The 20,781-nt window shown below is 39.6% G+C and overlaps 1 protein-coding gene across 1 annotated transcript in view; it reads left to right on the plus strand.

Moving 5' to 3' along the window:
* Nucleotides 1-20,781, plus strand: part of LOC126162288 (sterol regulatory element-binding protein cleavage-activating protein) — a 284,313-nt gene that overhangs the window by 216,336 nt on the left and 47,196 nt on the right. Inside the window, exon 21 of the mRNA XM_049918707.1 lies at nucleotides 17,844-17,989. Within this exon, the coding sequence (XP_049774664.1) occupies nucleotides 17,844-17,989 (146 nt within the window). The remainder of the gene's footprint in view (nucleotides 1-17,843; nucleotides 17,990-20,781) is intronic.

Consider the following 20,781-nt stretch of genomic DNA (forward strand, 5'->3'; position numbering starts at 1 on the left):
TCACGTTAGGTTTGTTTGGGCAGTTGCAAGCTAGCTCACACCCATGCACAGTTTAGTTGCATATGAGTAGTACCTTCTCCTGCTTCTGGTTGCAGAAGTGTGGCTGATAGTTGTATAAACAGTAGCAGCAAGCGCCAGAAGCTACCTGGCGCACCCAAGCTGACAGACTCACGCATGCGCAACAGGGCTGGATCTAGTGGTCGGGGGGGGGGGGGGGGGGGGGGGGGGCAAACCGGGCATCTGCCTGGGGCAATAATTTCGGTGGGAGAGGGGGGGGGGTGCAAAATTCATATTCTTGAGGGGGGGGGGAGACTTCTTTCACAAAGTGCCTAGCATATTGGCCTATCGATTACTCATTCACTCCCTTTTGGTATTGAACATTCTTGAACACATTCTAAGTTGAATTTTGAATGGATGCACAGTGTACGTGATGTGTCTGCCAGGGGAATCCCTGTCGCATCTAGAAATAAAGTTTCCTTCAGACAAAAGGGGACGGATTTATACAAGCTGAGTGGAATAAAGCTGAATGTGTGAATGCCAATCGCTTTTTATGTGGTTGACTGCATTTGCGAATGATTAGCATTGTTATAATTACCAGTGAAATCCATAGATTCAGGCTACCAGAGTGGAGATAAATGACTAAAATGAATAACAGGTAAGAAAGATTATGTATTATCTTCTTGGTAAATCCAAGAAAATGAAAGTTCGACAAAAATTTTTTGGCCAGATCGCTACACTAGTAAGAGCCAGCTGTACAGTCACCATCTAACAGCCACTTTTTTAAGTTCTATTCTGGGAATAGCATGGAAAACACATTGTACGAATACATAATAACACCTAACTGGAGAATAACTAAACCGCTGCTTGTGGCAGGGTTAGTGAAGTTAACCGGAGAATAAGTTTTGACACTGGCAGGAATAGTTACAGAATTAATGATGTCAAGATTGTTTATTAGAATGAGGAAGGAGAAGAAATGTGGACATCACACAAATTATGGAAGAATAGGACGATTCCAAATTTATATGAAAATTTCATACTACTACTCTTTGATCTCATGCTTGAGAAGTAGGAGCTTATGAATGAAATGTAAAACAATTTGTTAACATAAAATTTTTTGCATGTAATAGGCATTTGATATTGGTACTTCATGAATTATATACTGTTGTGTTATAAAAGTGACTATTTGTGCCGAAACAGCCTCGTTTTTTTGGTGTGTGTTACAATTGTTGCAATATTAGCGGAGAGCGATGAAATACACTTAATCAGATCCAGATCGAGAAGTCACACCAGTCTTGGGTACTATTTGTATTAACAGCTTTTTCGCTCTTAGACAACAACATTTCATTTTTTCATGTAGCCAAATGTTTGACGAACTTTGATGAGGTAATAGATTCTTTCCCAGAGAGGAAAGCACACCATGTAAAGCTGTAGCGAGATAAGAGAGAGAAAAATGCCAGGGCTTGAGGATTGAAGAAATGTGTACTGTCTTGCTTGTCTTTTGTCTTTACTTGTTTTATGTATCCTATATTTAATTTTATGTCACACAAAACAGCAAGTTATTAGCTAATAGGCAATAAGGAGTGCAAATTTTCTGAAGAGTTCTTATTCTCCTGGTTACAAATAATCCCATCCAATATTAACTGTGAGTTTTCTTTAAGAGGGGCAGGATGTAAAACCGGCCAACTGGGAGCCAGAGAGGCACTGCAGGACATCCTTATTTCCACTCTGCTGAATATAGTTTGATAACATCCATTACAAAATGTTATACGTTTAAATTCCACAGAGCAAAATACAGTGATGTGTGACAGAAGAATGCTGTGTGAAGAGGTGTGGCACCGCACTTCGGCACACTTACGACCAAATAACATGTCTTAAATTTCCTCAATCAAATACGTATGTTTTATGTATGAGACTCTTCAGAAAGATGTGCACTACAAAGTGAACATATTTCTGAAAAGTTGAGTTCTTAAAATTTTTGGCGTCCCACCTCAAATGCTTGGGGGAATTGCCCCAGTTCAGAAATATCGTAGATCCACAGTTGATGCGCAGAGCAGTAAGAGTTGTAGTGGGGAAGTGGGTAGTCTCCACGTGACCCGTGTTTACGTTTAGTGATTTTGCTGTTTCCTCTCCGTTTATTGCTCTCACATCAAATGAAAACAAAATGGATTTCTGTGACCAGGAGCTATCAAGTGAATTAAAATACATTCCCATAGCTACGGAAGGCTAAAATATGTTACTAGTTTCAGATTTTATTTTATTTCTACCTTCCTGACAGTCAAGCTTTGATTGCCCTGCAGAACAATGAAGTTATTTTTGTTGGTTTGCTAAGGTTATTTGGCTTTTATTGATCTTTTCCGCTGAGGCAGCAAATTTTTGTGAAACGGAAGTGTTTAATTACACACTATCGGCCAGTTTCAACTGTTCACTGCATTTCAAGTGCACGTTTTCATCCTCTAGTACATACGGCATTATACCATAATAAAGACGTAAACACGAGATGATACAGAACTGGTACTCCAAGAATACTGACATCCAAATCTGGACATATGAATGTGCACTTTAAGCCGAATTATGCATTTTAGTACAGTTCATGAAATTCTTATGTTCTTGGAGTATCTTCTAATGTCTCATTTCGTTTATGACATAATGTAAGATCTTTTAATGTTATACATGTATGAACATAGGGGCTTTCTGTGTCATCGTAGCTGCACAAGCGCAGTGACGTCTGTTACCTGGCGGTCTCTGCCAACTTCTGAAACGAACCAGTTTCTAACAGATTGTGGAAAAATATTGTGAATGGCTGTTTGAGAAACCTTACTTTCAAAGTAAAGTTCCTTTTAGGAAAGATGAACTGTGTGCGAGAATGTATGATGAATTTCTTAAATCACAGCGCGTTTGACTCTCATTTAGGAGTCAGCTCTTTAGAAGAATTTCGAGCCCAGATGATTAGACTTTTATGTCATCGTTAAAAAATTTTCTGGCACATTTGTGTGATGTATCTTAAAGTGTAACATGTGCAAAAAAGATCAACATTTTATCTGAAATGTTAGCTTCTCTTGTAGCTTATTAATCTTAGAGACCAACATTATATGTGAAAGCTTCCCCCCCCCCCTCCCCCCCCCCTTGTAGCAACACTATGTAATTAATTTGAACCATTAACTTTTATTATATGTGTGTATGTGTGCTTGTGCTACTTAACAGTGATGTTGCTATTGGCTGACATCATCACGTGTCCTATGCTCTGAATATCTTCCGTCATAGCCTGGGGACATCACGTGACATGAACTATGACTGGCTTACAAAAGTGCATCGCAATTTTGATTTCAATTCTTCGGAAAATAACATACAGTGTTTGGTGAAGTTCGAATTTATACTTTCATAATGTGAAAATATGCAGTGTACATGTTGCTGCACATCAAAGATCTTTCCAAAATGTGTTTTTTTTTCCCTGAGTTTCGTTTTCTAAAGTGGTGGGAAATTCTACGGCAATGTACAAAACCATAATCATTCAAAGAATTGATAAGTTTTACAGTTCTGAGGAAAAGTATACTGTCACATAACACAGAAAAAATGTATTTTCACCCGGGAGAAGGTGTATTTTGAACCAGAAAATTGGGGAATTTTTTTTCCTTGTCCACTTATGCACCTTGTTGATACTCTGCTGCCTTTCCTATCTCATCTCTCAAAGCTACACATTTGTCTTCTATTGTAATTTTTTACTTCATTTCAGTCCAAGGTTGCCTAACGCTCCCTCTGAAACTGTCAACAATCTCTGGTTTTTGAAATTTGCCTCCAGTCACCTTAATTTCCTGCATTTTTGCAGTGTCTTCAGTTTTAAACTACCATTTACAATAAATAAATTATGGTCATAGTCCTCATCTCCTCCTGGAAATGTCTTACAGTTTAAAATCTGGTTCCGAAATCTCTGTCTTACTATTACATAATCAGTCTGAAACCTTTGATTGTCCCCGGGTCTTTTCCTTGTAGGCAGTCTCCTTTCACAATTTTTAAACCAAGTGTTGGCAATTATTAAATTATACTCTGTACAAAATTCTACAATTGTCTTCCTCTTTCATTCCTTTTACCCAGTCCATGTTCTGCTACTATTTTTGTGGTCTCTTCCTTTTCCTACAACTGTATTTCAGTACCTGTAACAGTTAAATTTCCCCATTAACTATCTGAATAATTTCCTTTATCCCGTCATATATTCTTTCAAACTCTTCATCATTTGAGGAGCTAGTTGGCGTATAAACATGTGGGTGTTGGCTTCATGTCTATCTTGGCTACAATACATGCTGTACATAGTGGCTTATTCACATTCCTGTTCTCGTATTCCTCATTAAGCCTTCTCATGCATTACCAATCTTTGATTCTGTGTTGTTGACCCTGTACTGACCTCACCGTAAGTCCTGTTTTTCCTACCTCCATACTTAATAATTCTGCTATATCTAACTTCAGCCTACCTACCTACCCTATTAAGGGATGCAACATTCCAAGCTCCAGCCATAGAATACCAGTTTTGTTTTTTATGATGACAACATCATCCTCTTTGAGTTGCTCTCTCCCGGAGATCCGAGTGGGGGAGTGTTTTATCTCCTGACTGTTTATGAAGAAAAAGTCATCATCATTAAGCCATAAAGTAGAGCTGGATGCTTTGAAGAAATCAACAAGAGCTTTAGCTGTCCTGTGCTTTGAACTGTTTGCAGTACCAATGCAGGAAGGCTGTGTTGGCTAATGTTACAAACCCGTATCAGTCAATCATCCAGCCTGTTTCCCCTGCTACTACTGTAATAACTTATGCCCCTCTTAAGGAGTTGATAATTCACTGCATCCAAATCTGACCTCATTATTGCATTATCTGTTTCTTCCCATTCAACATTCTGCTCTTCTGAAATATAGGAGTAAAAACTTCAAGAGCCAAGATTGCTAGTTATAATTGTATTTTCGATGAGTGCTTTTGGCAAATCTAAGTTGTTATTGGATCTTACCCAATACAATACTTGAATGATGTCAAGTGTTTATAATAAGCTAATGCAGTCAGTGCAATATTTATGATATTTTATGTAAGTTTTATCATTGACATGCTGATGTATAATTTTCTGCAAGTTCCTGGAGTGATGTGCCACGACTTGAGAGCATGTATTTTATGTATGACAGTGGTATGTTGATGTATCTGTGTATATGACAGTGGTATGTTGATGTATCTGTGTAAGATCCAGTGATGTCAGCTTAGATTTTCTGAAACCAGTCACCAAAATAAAATTGTGATTAGCGATCTCGACTGTTGAGAATTTTTACTTCTGTATTTCACATTACTCTAGATTGCCCCCACACTGCAGCAATGTGAAACATTCACCTCTTCTGTTAGATCCACGACAGTTCCTCTCCATTGCATAAGTCTTTGATGTAATAGAGCCATCTGGCTGCCCTTTCTTTTAAATGTAATAGAGGTTTTTCATGTGCATGTAACAGATCAACACCTTAACATTTTACTTCCTCAAAGAATCCCCACTTTGAGTGAGTCAGTCTTCAATATTCAGTAATCCATTTCATCATCTAGTCCATTTTATTTACAATCTTAAATTTCATCTGCTGTTCATCACTACTAGATTATGATCCATGTCCATGTCTGCATCTGAGTGTGCTTTGCTGTCTAAGATTTGGTTTTTAAATCTTTGTGTAACTGTAATGTATTACAGTTGATATGGGTATCTCTTGGTCTTTTCAAATTATAACTTCTTTTCTCATGACTTTAGTAGATGGCAGAACTCTAGAAACCACCCTCTCTCACATTCCTTTCTCTCAGCCTAAATTGTCTTGTAAATTTGCCTTACTTCCCTCATCTGTTCCCTTATGGGGCTTGCAACTCTTTTGTGAGTAAATGCATGACGAACATGGGGCCTGAAACCATTTCTGTACTGAAACTTTTCTGGCAGATTAAAACTATGTGCTGCACTGAGACTCGAACTCAGGACCTTTGCTTTTTGCGGACAAGTGCTCTATCACCTGGCCTACCCAAGTACAGTTCACGACCCATCCTTACAGCTTTACTTCTGCCAGTGCCTTATCTCCTATCTTAATCATTGCAGTACTTCTTCCTTTTGTGTGCAGCAATATTACCTGCTGTCTATATCTTTTCTTCAACATATTCTCTAGAACAGATTCCTTGCTGACAACCCATCCCTCTCATAGGATGTCAATTCTGGCTTCTCACACTTTTTTCTCCTGTTTTATACTGCATGTTTCGTTTAGCTTATGATTGATCCCAACATCTGTGTTTGACCTCCCTATGTCAAAATTCTTTACAGATTGTGTGGGTCATGCAGGGAAGGTTGCACAGTAAAGAGTCCATGAGTGGTGTCATAAGGAACCTGTACGGCGGTAGCCATTCATGAAAAGTTGTCGTATGTGTTACCACAGGTTTGTGTCAGTTGTTGGAATGACCATCATCCCTGATCTCCAAAGTGTTCTGACCTACTCCAGGAGTGCAAAATCCAGGAACCGAAGGTCATAGATCACCTCTCATATTTTAAGCTTAGAAAAAAATATGATCATTTTGGTACTGCTTCAGTGATATTGACCTGTGCCACTTGTGTGTCCAGGTCATCAGCAGTAGCTTGGTGCTTTTACTCGCCGACATTGTGCAAATAAACTTGACCATATGGATGATAAGTCCTTCCCTGTCATCATTTCTGTGGCACCATTTTCAAGAACTACTCCTTGCACATGGCAGGAGATACAGCATCCTCCTCTTGGCATCTACTGGTAACAGGGCAGATCCTCAGAAACTTTCTCCACACAAATCCACAGATCAGAGACCGAACACCAGCCAGTGACTGAAGGAGCCATGGACTATGGGACACATAACACCCCAATCTATTTGCGTTGCTGTGATCTCTGTAACTCTCCAAGAAACATACTTAACTGATGACCATTCCCTGTCTCTTCGAGTTCACTGAGCATTCAGTCAGAACCACACTACCCCAGAGAAAGCATTTGGAGCATTGTGTACATTGGTTTGCAGAGATGTCATCATTGAATGGATTGTCCTCTGTACGTCATCATTGAATGGATTGTCCTCTGTATGTCATCATTGAATGGATTGTCCTCTGTACCATGTAGGAAGCAATAGCAGTGTGAGTTCAAACCACCTGAGCAATCACCATTTGTAACATTAATTTAATTCCAAGCAAGGCACTTCCTTATCTTGAGATGAATACCTTAATCCAACAACTCTTCCCCACGTTTCTTCTATGTGGGGATTTCATTGTGCACTGCCCCATTTGGAGGAAGTACCACTTCATTGCATGTGGTAGGGTTCTCCTGATTGAAAGCTTCTTTTTGATCATGATCTGTGTCTCTTCAATGATGGCAGTTCTAACCACGTCAGTGCCACCTATGGCGCCTTTTCTACTGTTGACTTTATAATCTCTTCCCCTGTCTTGTGCCTTTGCTATAGTGGTGCTACACTACTGTCTTTATGACAGTGATTGCTTTCTGGTGATTCCTGCTGCTTTCTTGTCACTGCCTGATGGACCAGGTATGTGTTGAGCTCATCAAAGAGCCGACTGGCAGTTGTATGTCTCTGCTGTCACGCTTGCCCCCAGCTCCATAAGACTGCATCTACAAGGTTATGGAAGCTGTCTCTGACGCAGTTACCTGTTCTGTTGGAACATCTATCTCCCTTTCTACAGGCCCTCTCTGCCACTGGCCAGTGCCCTGATGAACCAAATACATTGCAGCAGCTATTCAGGTTATTGAAAGTTCCTGCAACATCTCAAGCAACAGCCTTCACAGATCACCCTCCTCACTTTGAAGTGCATATGTGTTAAGGCATGCAATATAATTAAACACAGTAAGAAGGAATGCTGGGAGTGCTATGTCTTCTCACTGGAAACTTGAGCATCTTCATTCCAGGTGTCATCCGAGCTCTGTAATCTTCATATTAACAGCTGCTCCGTGTCTCTTCCTTCATTGTGGTATTTGTGCCGATGCATTGGTTCTTGCTTGAATGATCCACCTGGAGGTGTCCTCTTCTTAAGTGGCTGCCTTTTGAATGCATTAATGACAAGTTGAAGACCTCTCCCAATCTTTGTGACCACCACCACCAACACCAACACCACGCCCACCCTTTTCTTGCCTTGCTAAATTGTATAATGAACCTTTCACTGTCTGGGAAATGCTTCAAGCTCTGCCTCATTGCACACCATGCCCAGGCCCTCATCAATTCATAATCAGTAACATCTTGAGTGTTACTCAAAGACACCATCTACTCATGGTCTCCACCCTATTTGGCTAGAATGTGTTTTCCATTCCCAGTGGCAAGACAGCATCATCTTCCTAGTACTTGTCACAAGTCAAAACCCAATGCCCATCAGTGGCTGCTGACCAATTAGCTACACCAACATGCTCTGCAGTCTTCTTGAAAGGATGGTACCCCAGTGGTATGCCACTTTCTCAAATTATGGGGCCTTTTGTCTCCATATCATGTGATTTCTGGGAGGGGTGATCCTCAACCAGCCGTCTGGTTAGATTAAAAACAGCAATCCAATAGGCCTTTTCTAAATTCCAACACCACATTGCAGTCTCTTGACTCACATAAGGCATGCAACACTGTTTGGAGCCATCACACTTTATCTGTACTCCATTACTGGAACTCCTCATCAATTTTTATTCATCAGTTTCTATCCCACTGGTTGTTTTGGGATAGAGTTACTACATCATTCAGCTCCCTATGGGTCTAAGAGAACCCATAGAGCTTTATGCTGAGTGTTACACTCTTCCTCACCACTGCCAATGGGCTAGCAACCTCCACCAGACCACTGGTCACCTCTGTGCTGTGTGTCAAAGACTTTGGCATTTGATATAGCTTGCAGTCTGCAGCCTTTACGGAACATCAGCTTCGAGGTGCCATCTGAAGGGCCTCCATGAGGACCCTTTCCCTTGGCTTCCAGTTCTCTGCCACAAAAACCTTAGTTACATGTTTTTGTGATCATACTGTGGTCCACCTTGACCCCGAACTCTACTCTGGTACCCAGCACTTAGATGTTGTTGCTCAGTCTCAATTTTTGAAACCTTTCTTTGATAAAAATCTGATGTATGTTAGTCAGCTAATGACTAGCTGCATGTGGAAGCTTAATGACCTCAGCTTTCTTGTTCACACCACTTGGGGCGTGGATTGCACAACTCTACACCTTATTTACCAGGCTCTGATCTTGTCCTTATTGGAATGTAGTTGCAGGTTTTCAGCTTTGAAATTGTTGGATACAGGCCATCATCATGCAGTAAGAATGGTCACTAGTGTGTTCTGGGCTAGTCCTGTAGACAGTCCCCTTGTTAAATCAAGGATCTTCCCTCTTTAGTTCTGATTGCACCAACTTTTACTCACTTAAGCAATCACCATCTAACAATTTCCTAGTCATCCATCTTTTCAAATTAATGTTGCATGCAAGGGACATCGACCCACTGACATCCACTGTTTAGGGTGGGGATTACCGGTTGGAATGTGTCTCAAGGCCCTCTTTCGGAAAACCCCCATCTTAACTTCCTTTGTATGTTCTACCCACTCTTCCTCTCCCTCAGTTACAATTAACACCCAAAATAGTACTGTATAATTGATTAGCACGTGAAAGTGTATGTCACATTTTACATACAGAATTACCTGTGAGAAAGCTTTATACAAGACAAGTGCCACATTTGTTGATTGCTGTTGAAAAACATTTGAAAGTAAATTACTCACCAATGTTTGGGACTGTTCCAGAAAGAATCCAGCAAATTTTTTTTTCCTGGTTAGTCACTGTGGATGAGGTGTAGGTCTACCAATAAAAGCAAAAGGCAGAAGTAAGGAACAAAGCATTCTGCACCAAAAGAGGTGAAATAGATTCCATCCATCCTAAGGCTATAGCCAGTTGTTTTCTGGATGAAAAATATATTCTTCTTATTGATTACTGATTACTTGGCAAACTAAGAAACAACTTACAAATACTACTGGATCAGCTGGATTCAAAGGTACCTACCGTATTTACTCGAATCTAAGCCGCACTTTTTTTCCGGTTTTTGTAATCCAAAAAACCGCCTGCGGCTTAGAATCGAATGCAAAGTAAGCGGAAGTTCTGAAAAATGTTGGTAGGTGCCGCCACAACTGATTTCCGTCGTCGAATATATGTAGCGCTGCATAGCCATGCTTTGCCGGCACAAAGATAAATACTAGCGCCAAAACTTCCGCGTCAGTAAATAAATTAAAAAAAAAAAAAGGGTGGAAGACGAGCCTTCTTCTCCGCCCCGAGTTTCGATCACTGCATTTTATACATTATCCACGAAGTAAATACAAATTCCGTATTGTTCATCTTCGAATGTAGCAGCATTTCAATGTTGAATGTACTACGAAAATCCGACTGGCAAGACTGTGATGTTTTGTCAATATGGTCAACCCTACGTTCTGAATTTTTTCCTACCTGTGAGAAGAGATGGTTGCTAATTGGAACTTTTATGAATTGTGAATCACATACAGTATTCTCTTCACCATAAGAATAATACGAATATAAATATTTTGCCGTGTATTCTTTCGTGTTTGCTGCTATCTCATTTAAATCCTGTCTGCCTAATAAACTACGAAACTAGGGTGAGACAACAGCAAATGCGGAAGAATATACATATCATGTCATGTTTATATTCGTATTATTCTTATGCCTAATAGTGATACAGTCAGAAATGAAGCACGGCAATTGACTCGATTTTTAAATCTAAGATGACTAATTTCTGTGCAGAATGTAATGTACTAAAGAGGCGTCTGCAAAGATTTTCAAACGGAGAAAAATTTTCGCTAAACTCTCGTTCAGAACGCCTTCTATCAAAAGCAGTCTATTATTTGGTTCTTGTTGATCATTATCAAAGAAAGCAGCAGTGTAAGTAACAACAAATAGCAGTCTCTTGCCATTGTTTCGCTAATGAGACAATTCCTCTCTTTTTTTTATTGTAAGCGGTGTTAGCGTACACAAAAGTAAGCCATGCCGCGAGCGGCGACAGGCCATGAACACGCACTATCAGAATGTGACAAACAATGCGTGACACAGTACAGTAATGCATTTTCAGCTTAGAGTGACGTAAACACCTATAACAAAGAGAATGGCACTTACCAGATCAAAGCAAAATAAGCAATCAATTCAAACCAGATGAAGCACGTGAAAAAGGAAACGTACCCGTATAAATACGGACGGAGCGCGTGACGCATAGCAATGGCTACCTAGTAAAGCTTAACTGCTAAGCTTACGACTCGAACCTACTGTAGCTGTATCGTCATTCATTCGACCTAAATTGCGTCTCATATTACAATGGACCAACTTTGTTTCGATTTGGAGGTGTGGCCTAAAACTTTTCTCTCCCCTTGAATTTCGAGTCTCAAATTTCAGGTGCGGTTTAGATTCGGGAAAATTTTTTTTCTTGATTTCGAGTCTCATTTTTCAGGTGCGGCTTAGATTCGAGTGCGGCTTGGATTCGAGTAAATACGGTATAAAACAGAGTGAATTGCGGAATGAGAAAATACACCTGCCCAGTACTTTGTCAATGGGAAATCTGTGTTATTGTCCATAGAGTTTGTTGAACCATCCATCATATTAACCTATTAATGCCCACACAAATTTTTTCCCTAATTTTGATTAATATTTTTTTCTATTATTTGTTTTTGTGCATAAACATGGTGTTATTGTTATTTTGAAACTCGCATATTGTTTAGGCCCTTTACCATTACATATTATACCTCATATGTGAGACAGTAATATATAGCACAACAGTGGCCATGGAAGAAATTGTATGTAGTCCACTCACAACTATGTCTTAGACAGTACAGACATTTTAATAAGGGGACTGGTAAACAGTGTACATTTTAGAAACTAAATTTGTCCTTTAAAACTGCATTTTCTTAATTTATATCTAATTATAAGTTTTTTTACTTCACAAAACATTTGTTAGAATGTAACTTTACACTGCGCTTTACATAGTGGATTTTAACACATTTACCACAAAATGCAAAAGAATGTTGGGCACTTTGTTTCTCAACAGAGTGGTTCACTCCATCATCATGGACTTCCTGAGGTACCGGCTTCTGTCTCCTCGGGGCTACAGCATCTTGTGTTCCTATCTGCAGAGCTGTCATTAATGCCAGTGTTATTCTTCAGACAAAATCTAAGAACAGTGAACAGTTCTTCTACAATAACCACATGTTCACCATTGAACCATGTAGGCAGAATATGAATCAGGGCCATCGCCAGTTTTACTAAATTCGAATTCTGTATAGGCCTCAATGCAGATCAAACAGATCTGCTTCCCACATACTATGGTTACAGTTGTAGATGATAGTTCATTACAGAATGCCAATCCACCTTATATCTTTCCCACTGTATTACTGGCAGTGTGCGTGTGTGTGTAGATTAGATTGTAGCATCTTGTATGTTTGTACCAATCGTTTTCTGGTTATCACATAAGTTATTGTCAAAAACCATAGGTGTGGCATTGTTTTCCTGTAATTTTTGGGCAACTACTGATTTTGGTTCATACAATGGAAAATCATCCACATTGAAATATCAACAATTGTGAAGAAATAGGCTTAATGAAAAGCCTCCTTCAGAAAAGAAAGGAAAACACACACACACACACACACACACACACACAGAGAGAGAGAGAGAGAGAGAGAGAGAGAGAGAGAGAGGCACACCTCATGCAAATGTGATAGCAGTCTCCAGCCACTGTAGCCAGACTGCAACTGCTGTGTTGCGCAAAGTCAGCTATTGGGAATGGGGAAGAGTATGTGTGTGTGTGTGGGGGGGGGGGGGGGGGGGGGGGGGAATAGCAACATTGTCTGGCAGAGCAGTCCACTGCTATAGAAAGTGGCAGGACAAGGCTGCCAGGGCCATGTTGGGAGGTAGAAGGGGGCAGGTGGGAAAGGAGAACAGCAGAGAGCAGAAAAGACTAGTGGGTGCATTAGCAGAGAGTGAACACAATGAGGGCGATGGACATGAATTGGTAGGTAATACTTCAGAGAGGGCAGAAAGTGTTGAGTGGAAGTTGTGGGGACAGCAGGTTACCGTAAGTTGAGGCTGGTATAATTTCAGAAGTGAAGAATGTATTGTAAGGATAATTCCCATGAAAACAGTTCAGAAAAACTTTTGATGAAGGGGAGGATGCAGATGGCCTGGGTTGTGAAGCAGCCATTAAAATCAAGCGTGTTATGTTCAGCTGCATGTTGTGCCACAGGTTGGTCCGCTTTGTTTGTGGCCACAGTGTGGCAATAGCCATTCATACTGGTGGACAGCTTTTTGGTTGTCTTGCAAATATGAAAAGCCATGAAATGATTGCAGCAAAGCTGGTATTGACAGGGTTGCTTTCACAGGTGACTTGGTCTCTGATGGGGTAGGATAAGCCTGTGACAGGACTGGAATAAGAAGTGGTGGATGAGTGGATTGGGCAGGACTTGCAACTGGAGCTTCAACAGGGGTATGATCCCTGTGGTAAGGAGCTGAGATTGAGAGTGGCATAGGGATGGTCTGGGATGTAGTGGAGGTTGGGTGGGCAACGGAGCACCACTTTAGGAGGGGTTGGAAGGATCTCGAGTAGGATGCCCTCATTTCAGTGTGTGATGATAAGTAATCAAAGCCGTAACAAAGAATGTGGTTCAGTTTTTCCAGGAGACGAAGGTGTCACTCCTTTGTAATTGGTTCTTGGGGGTGTGTGGGGTATGGTGCAGGAAATCTGTTTGTGGATGGGATCTGGGAGATAGAGCCTGTTTGTGAAGGCCTTTGTGAAACCTTCAGCATACTGGGCAGGGGAGTTCTTATCTACATCTACATCTACATATATACTCTGCTAGCCACCAAGAGGTGTGTGGTGGAGGGCACTACTTGCGCCAAAGTCATATTTCCCCCCCTCTGTTCCACTCGCAGATTGCGCATGGGAAAAACGACTGTCGGAACACCTCAGTACGAGCTCTAATTTCCCTTATCTTTGAATAGTGATCATTGTGCGATTTGAAAGTTGGTAGTAATAATATATGCTCTACATCCTTGACGAAGATCGGATTTTGGGATTTAGTGAGCAACCCTTTTCGTTTAGCGTGTCGTCTGTTTGCAAGTGTGTCCCACTTCACACTTTCTATGTTATTTGTAATGCTCTTGTGATGGCTAAATGTACCAGTCATGAATCTTGCTGCTCTCCTTGGACCTTCTCAATCTTTTGAATCAAACCCAACTGGTAAGGGTCCCATACAGACGAACAATACTCTAAGACTGGACAAAATAAAATATTGTAAGCAGTTTCCTTTGTTGAAGGACTGCATTGCTTCAGGATTCTACCAATAAACCACAATCTAGAGTTTGCCTTACCCGTTACTTGTGTAATCTGAGCGTTCCATTTGAGATCACTTCGAATAATCACACCCAAATACTTGACAGATGTTACCGCTTCCAAAGACTGGGCATTTATTTTGTACTCGTACATTAATGGGGATTTTCACTTTGTTATACACAGTAGGTTACATTTATTAATATTGAGAGATAACTGCCAGTCATTTCACTACCCATTTATTTTCTGTAAATCCTCATTGATTTGTTCACAACTTTCGTGTGATACTACTTTCCTGTAGACCACAGCATCATCGGCAAACAGTCTAATGCCTCTGTCAGTACCATCAACCAGATCATTTATGTAAATCGTAAAAACAGCGGACCTATAATGCTGTCCTGATTCACACCTGATGTTATGCATGTTTCTGTTGACGTCTCCCCATTCAGGATGACATTCTGCTCTCTGCCTGATAGAAAACTTTCTATCCAACCGCATATGTCATCAGATAGGCCGTAAGCGTGCACTTTTTGGAGCAAGTGACAGTGTGGAACTGAGTTGAACGCCTTACGAAAGTCTAGGAATATGGCATCAACCTGGGAGCCGGTATCTAGAGCCTAATATATATCATGTACAGAGAGGGCCAGCTGTGTTCGTATGACTGCTGTTTCCTAAAACTATGCTGGTTTCTGCAGATAAGCTTCTCAGAGTCTAGAAAGGTCATTATGTCTGAACACAAAATGTTCCATGATTCGACAACAAATTGATGTCAGTGAAATTGGCTGGTAATTATGTTCATACGATTTTCCTACCCCTTTTATATATTACTATGACCTGGACCTACTTCCAGTCCCGTGGAACTTTATGCTGTTCCAATGATCTCTGATAGATGATGGATAAGAATGGTGCTATATTTGTGCATAGTCAGCACAAAATATTACGGGGATGGGACTGGTGCTGCAGTCCTCTACTGTAAACAAGTGTTTTAAAGCTAGGTTTAGTATTTCGGCCTTCTGATTATCATCATCTGTTAAATTACCTGTACTGTCAGCAAGAGAAAGTATTGAATTATTTGTAGCATTCATAGATTTTATGTAGGACCAAAATTTTTGGGGGCTATTTTTGGAACCTGCAGATAAAATATTGCTTTCAAATTCATTAAAAGAATCTCTCATTGGCCTTTTGACAGCTGCTTTCATTTTGCATAATTTCTGTTTGTCAGCGTGGCAGTGACTATGTTTAAAATGACTGTGCAAAATTCTCTGCTTTCTCGGCAAGTTCCTAATATGTCTGTTGAACCAAGGTGGATCCTTTCCCTCCCCTATATTTTTGCTAGGCACATATTTCTCTAGCACGTGGTGGACAATACCTTTAAATTCCGACCAAAGGTGCTCAGTATCTTTGTGTCCCGCGGTGAATGCTTGGAGCTGACTATGAAACTCTAAGCTGGTGTTTTTCTTGCACTGACACAGAAGCCGCGACGACATTATAGTCGCTAACACAGGAGCCGCGACGACATTATAGTCGCTAACACCTTCTTCTAGATTAACTTCCTCAAAAAGATGAGGTCTGTTTGTTGCCAAGATATCTAATTGTTCCCATCTCGAGTTAGTTTTCATACCAGTTGCTCAAGGATGTACCATATGTCACTGCAGATATATCATCCTCAGGGGTCCAGGCTGTATGGGACGGATTTTTTGGTGTGGAAGGGTTAGCAGCTGTCAAAATGCAGGTACTAAGTACTGTTGGTGGTTGGGAGGACCAGGAAGGACTGAGGATACGATGTCTTTGGCTCCAAGTACAGATCATCAACATATCATCATTGAAACTGAACCAGACCAGGGTTTTGGGTCTTTGGGAGACTAGGAAGGTTTCCTTCAGATGGCCCATATAAAGATAGGCATAGGATGGTGACATGCGGATCATAGCTGTGCTGCAGGTTTGTTTATATACCTTTCCTTCCATGGAGAAGTAATTGAGTGTTAGGATAAAATTAGTAAGTTGTATGAGGAATGAGGTAGTGGTTTGAAGCCTGAAGGACGTTGAGAGATATAGTGTTCAATAGTAGCAACACTATGGGCTTGGGGGTTGATGGTGTATAAAGAAATGGTGTCAACAGGGATCCAGGCAGTAATGTGGTGGGGAGTTGGTGAAGGAAGTGGTTGGCATCTTTGATGTGGGAGGCCAGATTTTGGGCAATAGATAGGAGGCATTGGTCAGTGAGAACTGAAATTCTTTCAGTGGTGGCACAAGAATGAGCGACAATGCGACAATGGGGCATGCAGGTTTGTTTTGTTTGTGAATTTTGAGGAACCTGTAGAAGGTGTGTGTGTGGGATGTCATTGGAGTGTGGAGCGAATTGGATTGACGGAACTGAATTGGATTGTATTGTGGCATCACTGAATTATCTTTCTGCACATGCTTTTCCTGCCAGGTTACTTCATCTGTAAATCTTTTTCTTTTACCTCTCAAATTTCTATGACTAATTAATCTGTGCCTTTAAGAACATAATATTGGGTCATGTACAGTATTTGTTAATTTGTTCATATTTTCTACTCTCTCATCACAAATATTAGTGTGTTTTGTCAGTCATTATGTTCAGCAGCAGTATGCTTAATTGTCTTGACTTCAGTGTTGTGGAATTGGACTCTATTACCTAGTTTCATAATATCTATTCCATCATCTTTGTCATTATTAGCCTCATCCCTGTCACCATCTTGTCCACCTGCCAGAGGAACCAGAAGCATTTCAGCTTCATTATTGGGATCAATTCCTTGACATCTGTCAACATTTTCTTCACCCTTCACCTCTGCAAACCACTTCAAATTCATTTCTGTGTCATTCGTATAATAGACAGTAAACTTTGCACAACTTCCCACCGTATGTTATATCAGTTTTAATGCAAATTAAATCCAATTCTAATATAAATTCGTAAAGCAAGATTATTGTCAATCATTTGACTTTAAATTACAAATGAAACTGTGACCTCAAACTTAAGAGTTTGTTTTCTTTTATACATCCATGCCATGATGTCAGTAATACGTGGGTCTTAACTACAATTAGCTATTTCTCACCTAGAAAACTAATACCAACCAAACTCACTGAGTGAGCAGTGGGCTATGATACCCTCTCATATGTTATTTATTGTGACTGTCTACAGTGTTGTAAAAGTCTTCGATTTCCAAAATTGTATGTCTTACCGTAAATTTAGGAACCATCTTAATAACAATCATAATATACTACTATATAATAACACCGAGCAAATGAGAATTCTTTTAAACAAATTCTAAAGAATATTAGCAAAGAATAAAGGAATTGATTTTGTATTTATTTTTCATTTTGTTCTTAACACCTTTCTTATTTTTTCATTGAAGTTTATGAAGTTGTATGTACTATATAACCTCTTTAATTGAAACTGGTAGGTGCATAAGAATTTAAGATATAATAGGAATGACTTGTGATTGGTAAATTATTTAAATAACATTTGTGTGATACATGATTCATTGTTACAGGGACATGCATGTATAGTATACAAGCACACGATGGAGCGGTTTTGTCTTTGACATACTCAGCAAGTTACGTAATTAGTCTGGGATCTGATGAGAGGCTTTGTGTGTGGGAAAGATTTCAAGGTCATCTTCTCAATACCATCAATCTAGTGAGTAACTTCAATTGGTTGTTTTATTACTAACATTAATGATTTCCACTTCTGGCTTTCATTTATTACTTCTTGACAGACAGTATCTGTAAAGTTACCTTTTTAGGCCAGATCTGTTACATTGTAAGAATTGGACAGGAAAGTTTGTTTCATTATTATCTATCAGATAACACAATGAGAATAGAAGATATAATGTGAAATTTGCCATGCTATTCTTGCTTAACATTATTTCGTCTAAAATCAGTAGAGTAGTGACTAAAAATTAAAATGCAAAAGAAGAGCAATGACAAAAATCTTGAGTGACACACCACCTATTAGTTTACAAAGTTGGTATGTAGTTTTGATACATTTTGGGTACATTTTATGTATGCAAATATCCGAACTTTGATGTATCTGCTACAGTGGCAAACGCTGGGAAGCATGTTAACTGGCACTCTGAAAATAATCCCTCAGGCTGTGCTTAAGCCATGTGTCCCCAGAATGCTCTCTTCCACGAGTGCTAGTCGTACACGCTATACAGCAGAACCACTCTGAAGTTCAGAAGGTAGGGGATTGAGGTACTGGTGGAAGTAAAGATATGAGAGCAGGCCATGAGTCATGCACAGATAGCTCAGTTGGTATAGCACTAGCCCATTCAAGGCAGAGTTCTCATTGACTTACTGTTCCATTGGTTCTTCGTAGAATATTTTATACACTGTGAATGAAAACACGCATGATGCTGGTTTAATATTCTACAATATTTATTATTTATTTTACAAACTGGTCTTAGGCTCTCACTCCATCATCACGTACAAATTTTTTTATGATCAAAGATTTTAAATAGTGCATCTACCTAGTAACCCAGTTTCCACAGATTATTTTTTATTTAGGCATAAAACAAGAGAAATTATTTCAGTGAAAATGTGATGTAAGATTATTTAACTTAGATAAAATGTGACAAATTAACTAATGAACTATGAAACAAATCACAATAATTGTTCTGAGAAGAAAATAAATTGAACAGTAGACTTTGGTGACACTTCACAAAGGAGTGGCTGAACCAAATAATTTTGTCTTTAACAGGTGCTATGTTACAGACAGATATGATATATTAGTGAGATTAAGCAGGTAACTGAAGCAGCTGTGATTGCATAAAGTAAAATTTTCCACAGCCCAAGTGAAATTATAGTAACTGAAATAAAGAAAAAAATGGGGCATGTGAGTTGGAGGGACAATTTACAACTTGGCCTGGCTGAGATTATCTATATCTACAGCAATACTCTGCAAACTATCGTTAGTTGCATTGCAGAGGGTATTTCACATTGTACCAGTTATTTCGGTTTTTTCCTGTTCCGGTCACATATAGAGCATGAGAAGAATGATTGCTTAAGTGACTCTGTGTGTGCAGTAATTTTACCCACAACTGAACCTATGTGATCATTCCATTTCATATCCCTAAAAATTGTTAAGCCCAGGTGTTTGTATGAGTTGGCCAATTCGACCAGTGACTCATTAAAATTATAGTTATAAGATACTACATTTTTTTCATTTTGTGAAGTGCGAAATTTTGCATTTTTGAACATTTGGAGCAAGTTGCCAATCTCTACACCATATTGAAATCTTATCAAGTCTGACTGAGTATTTCTGCAGCTTCTTTCAGATAGTACTTCATTAAAGATAAGTGCCTCATCTGCAAAAATCCTGATTTTACTATTAATATTGTCCGCAAGGTCACTAATACCCAGTATGAACAGCAAGGATCCCAACACACTTCCCTGGGGCACACCCGAAGTTACTTCCACTCCTGACGATGACTGTCCATCCAAGATAACATGCTGTGTCCTCCCTACTAAAAAGTCCTCAATCCAGTCACATATTTTACATGATACACCATACAATGATACTTTTGACAATAATCATAGGTGCGGTACAGAGTCAAATGTTTTTCGGAAATCAAGAAATATGACATCTACCTGGCTGTCTTGATCCAAGCTTTCAGTATGTCATTCAAGTTGGGTTTCACAGGATCAATGTTTTCAAAATTTATGCTGGCTGGCATTGAGAAGGTTATTCCGTTCAAGATACGTCATTATGTTTGACGTTAGAATATGTTCTAAGATCATACAGCAAATCAATGTCAAGGATATTGTACAGTAGTTTTGTGGATCACTTCTACTACCCATTTTGTAGATGGGTGTGACCTGTGTCTTTTTACAAGGACTGGCATGGTTTTTTTTGTTCGAGGTACAATCTGACAGGGACTCCATCAAGGCCTCGAACTTTGTTCGGTTTTAATGATTCCAGCTGTTTTTCAACACCACTGACACTATTACTTATTTCATTCATCTTTTCATTGGTATGAAAATTAAATTGGGGCAATTTTCCAGGTTTGAAAGTGGAGTTGAGCATTTCTATAGTTTCAGTTCGTGTCTCATTTGTTAGGGACTGGACACTAATTGTAGTGCCACTAACAGTCTTCACACACAACCAGAATTTCTTTGGGTTCTATGAAAGATCATTATTGCTTTCTTGACAGCCAAACACATTTCATTCAGCTTCTCTCTATCTGTAGGGGACTGATGGCCTTAGATGTTAAGTCCCATAGTGCTTAGAGCCAATATCTATTTATATGCTTTGTTTTACATCTGTTTCTTTAGAAGTTTGTTTTACTGTGGAGATTTCCTCCTATTGTGAACTGTTTTACTGGGTACATATCTATCCACTGCGAGGTCAGCTATTCTTTTAAACTTGAGCCAGAGCTCCTCAAGATTTTACACTCTCTGATTTTACATTTCCCATCATTGTACACCATA

Source organism: Schistocerca cancellata, chromosome 2 (assembly GCF_023864275.1).
Source record: "Schistocerca cancellata isolate TAMUIC-IGC-003103 chromosome 2, iqSchCanc2.1, whole genome shotgun sequence".
NCBI lineage: Eukaryota > Metazoa > Arthropoda > Insecta > Orthoptera > Acrididae > Schistocerca > Schistocerca cancellata.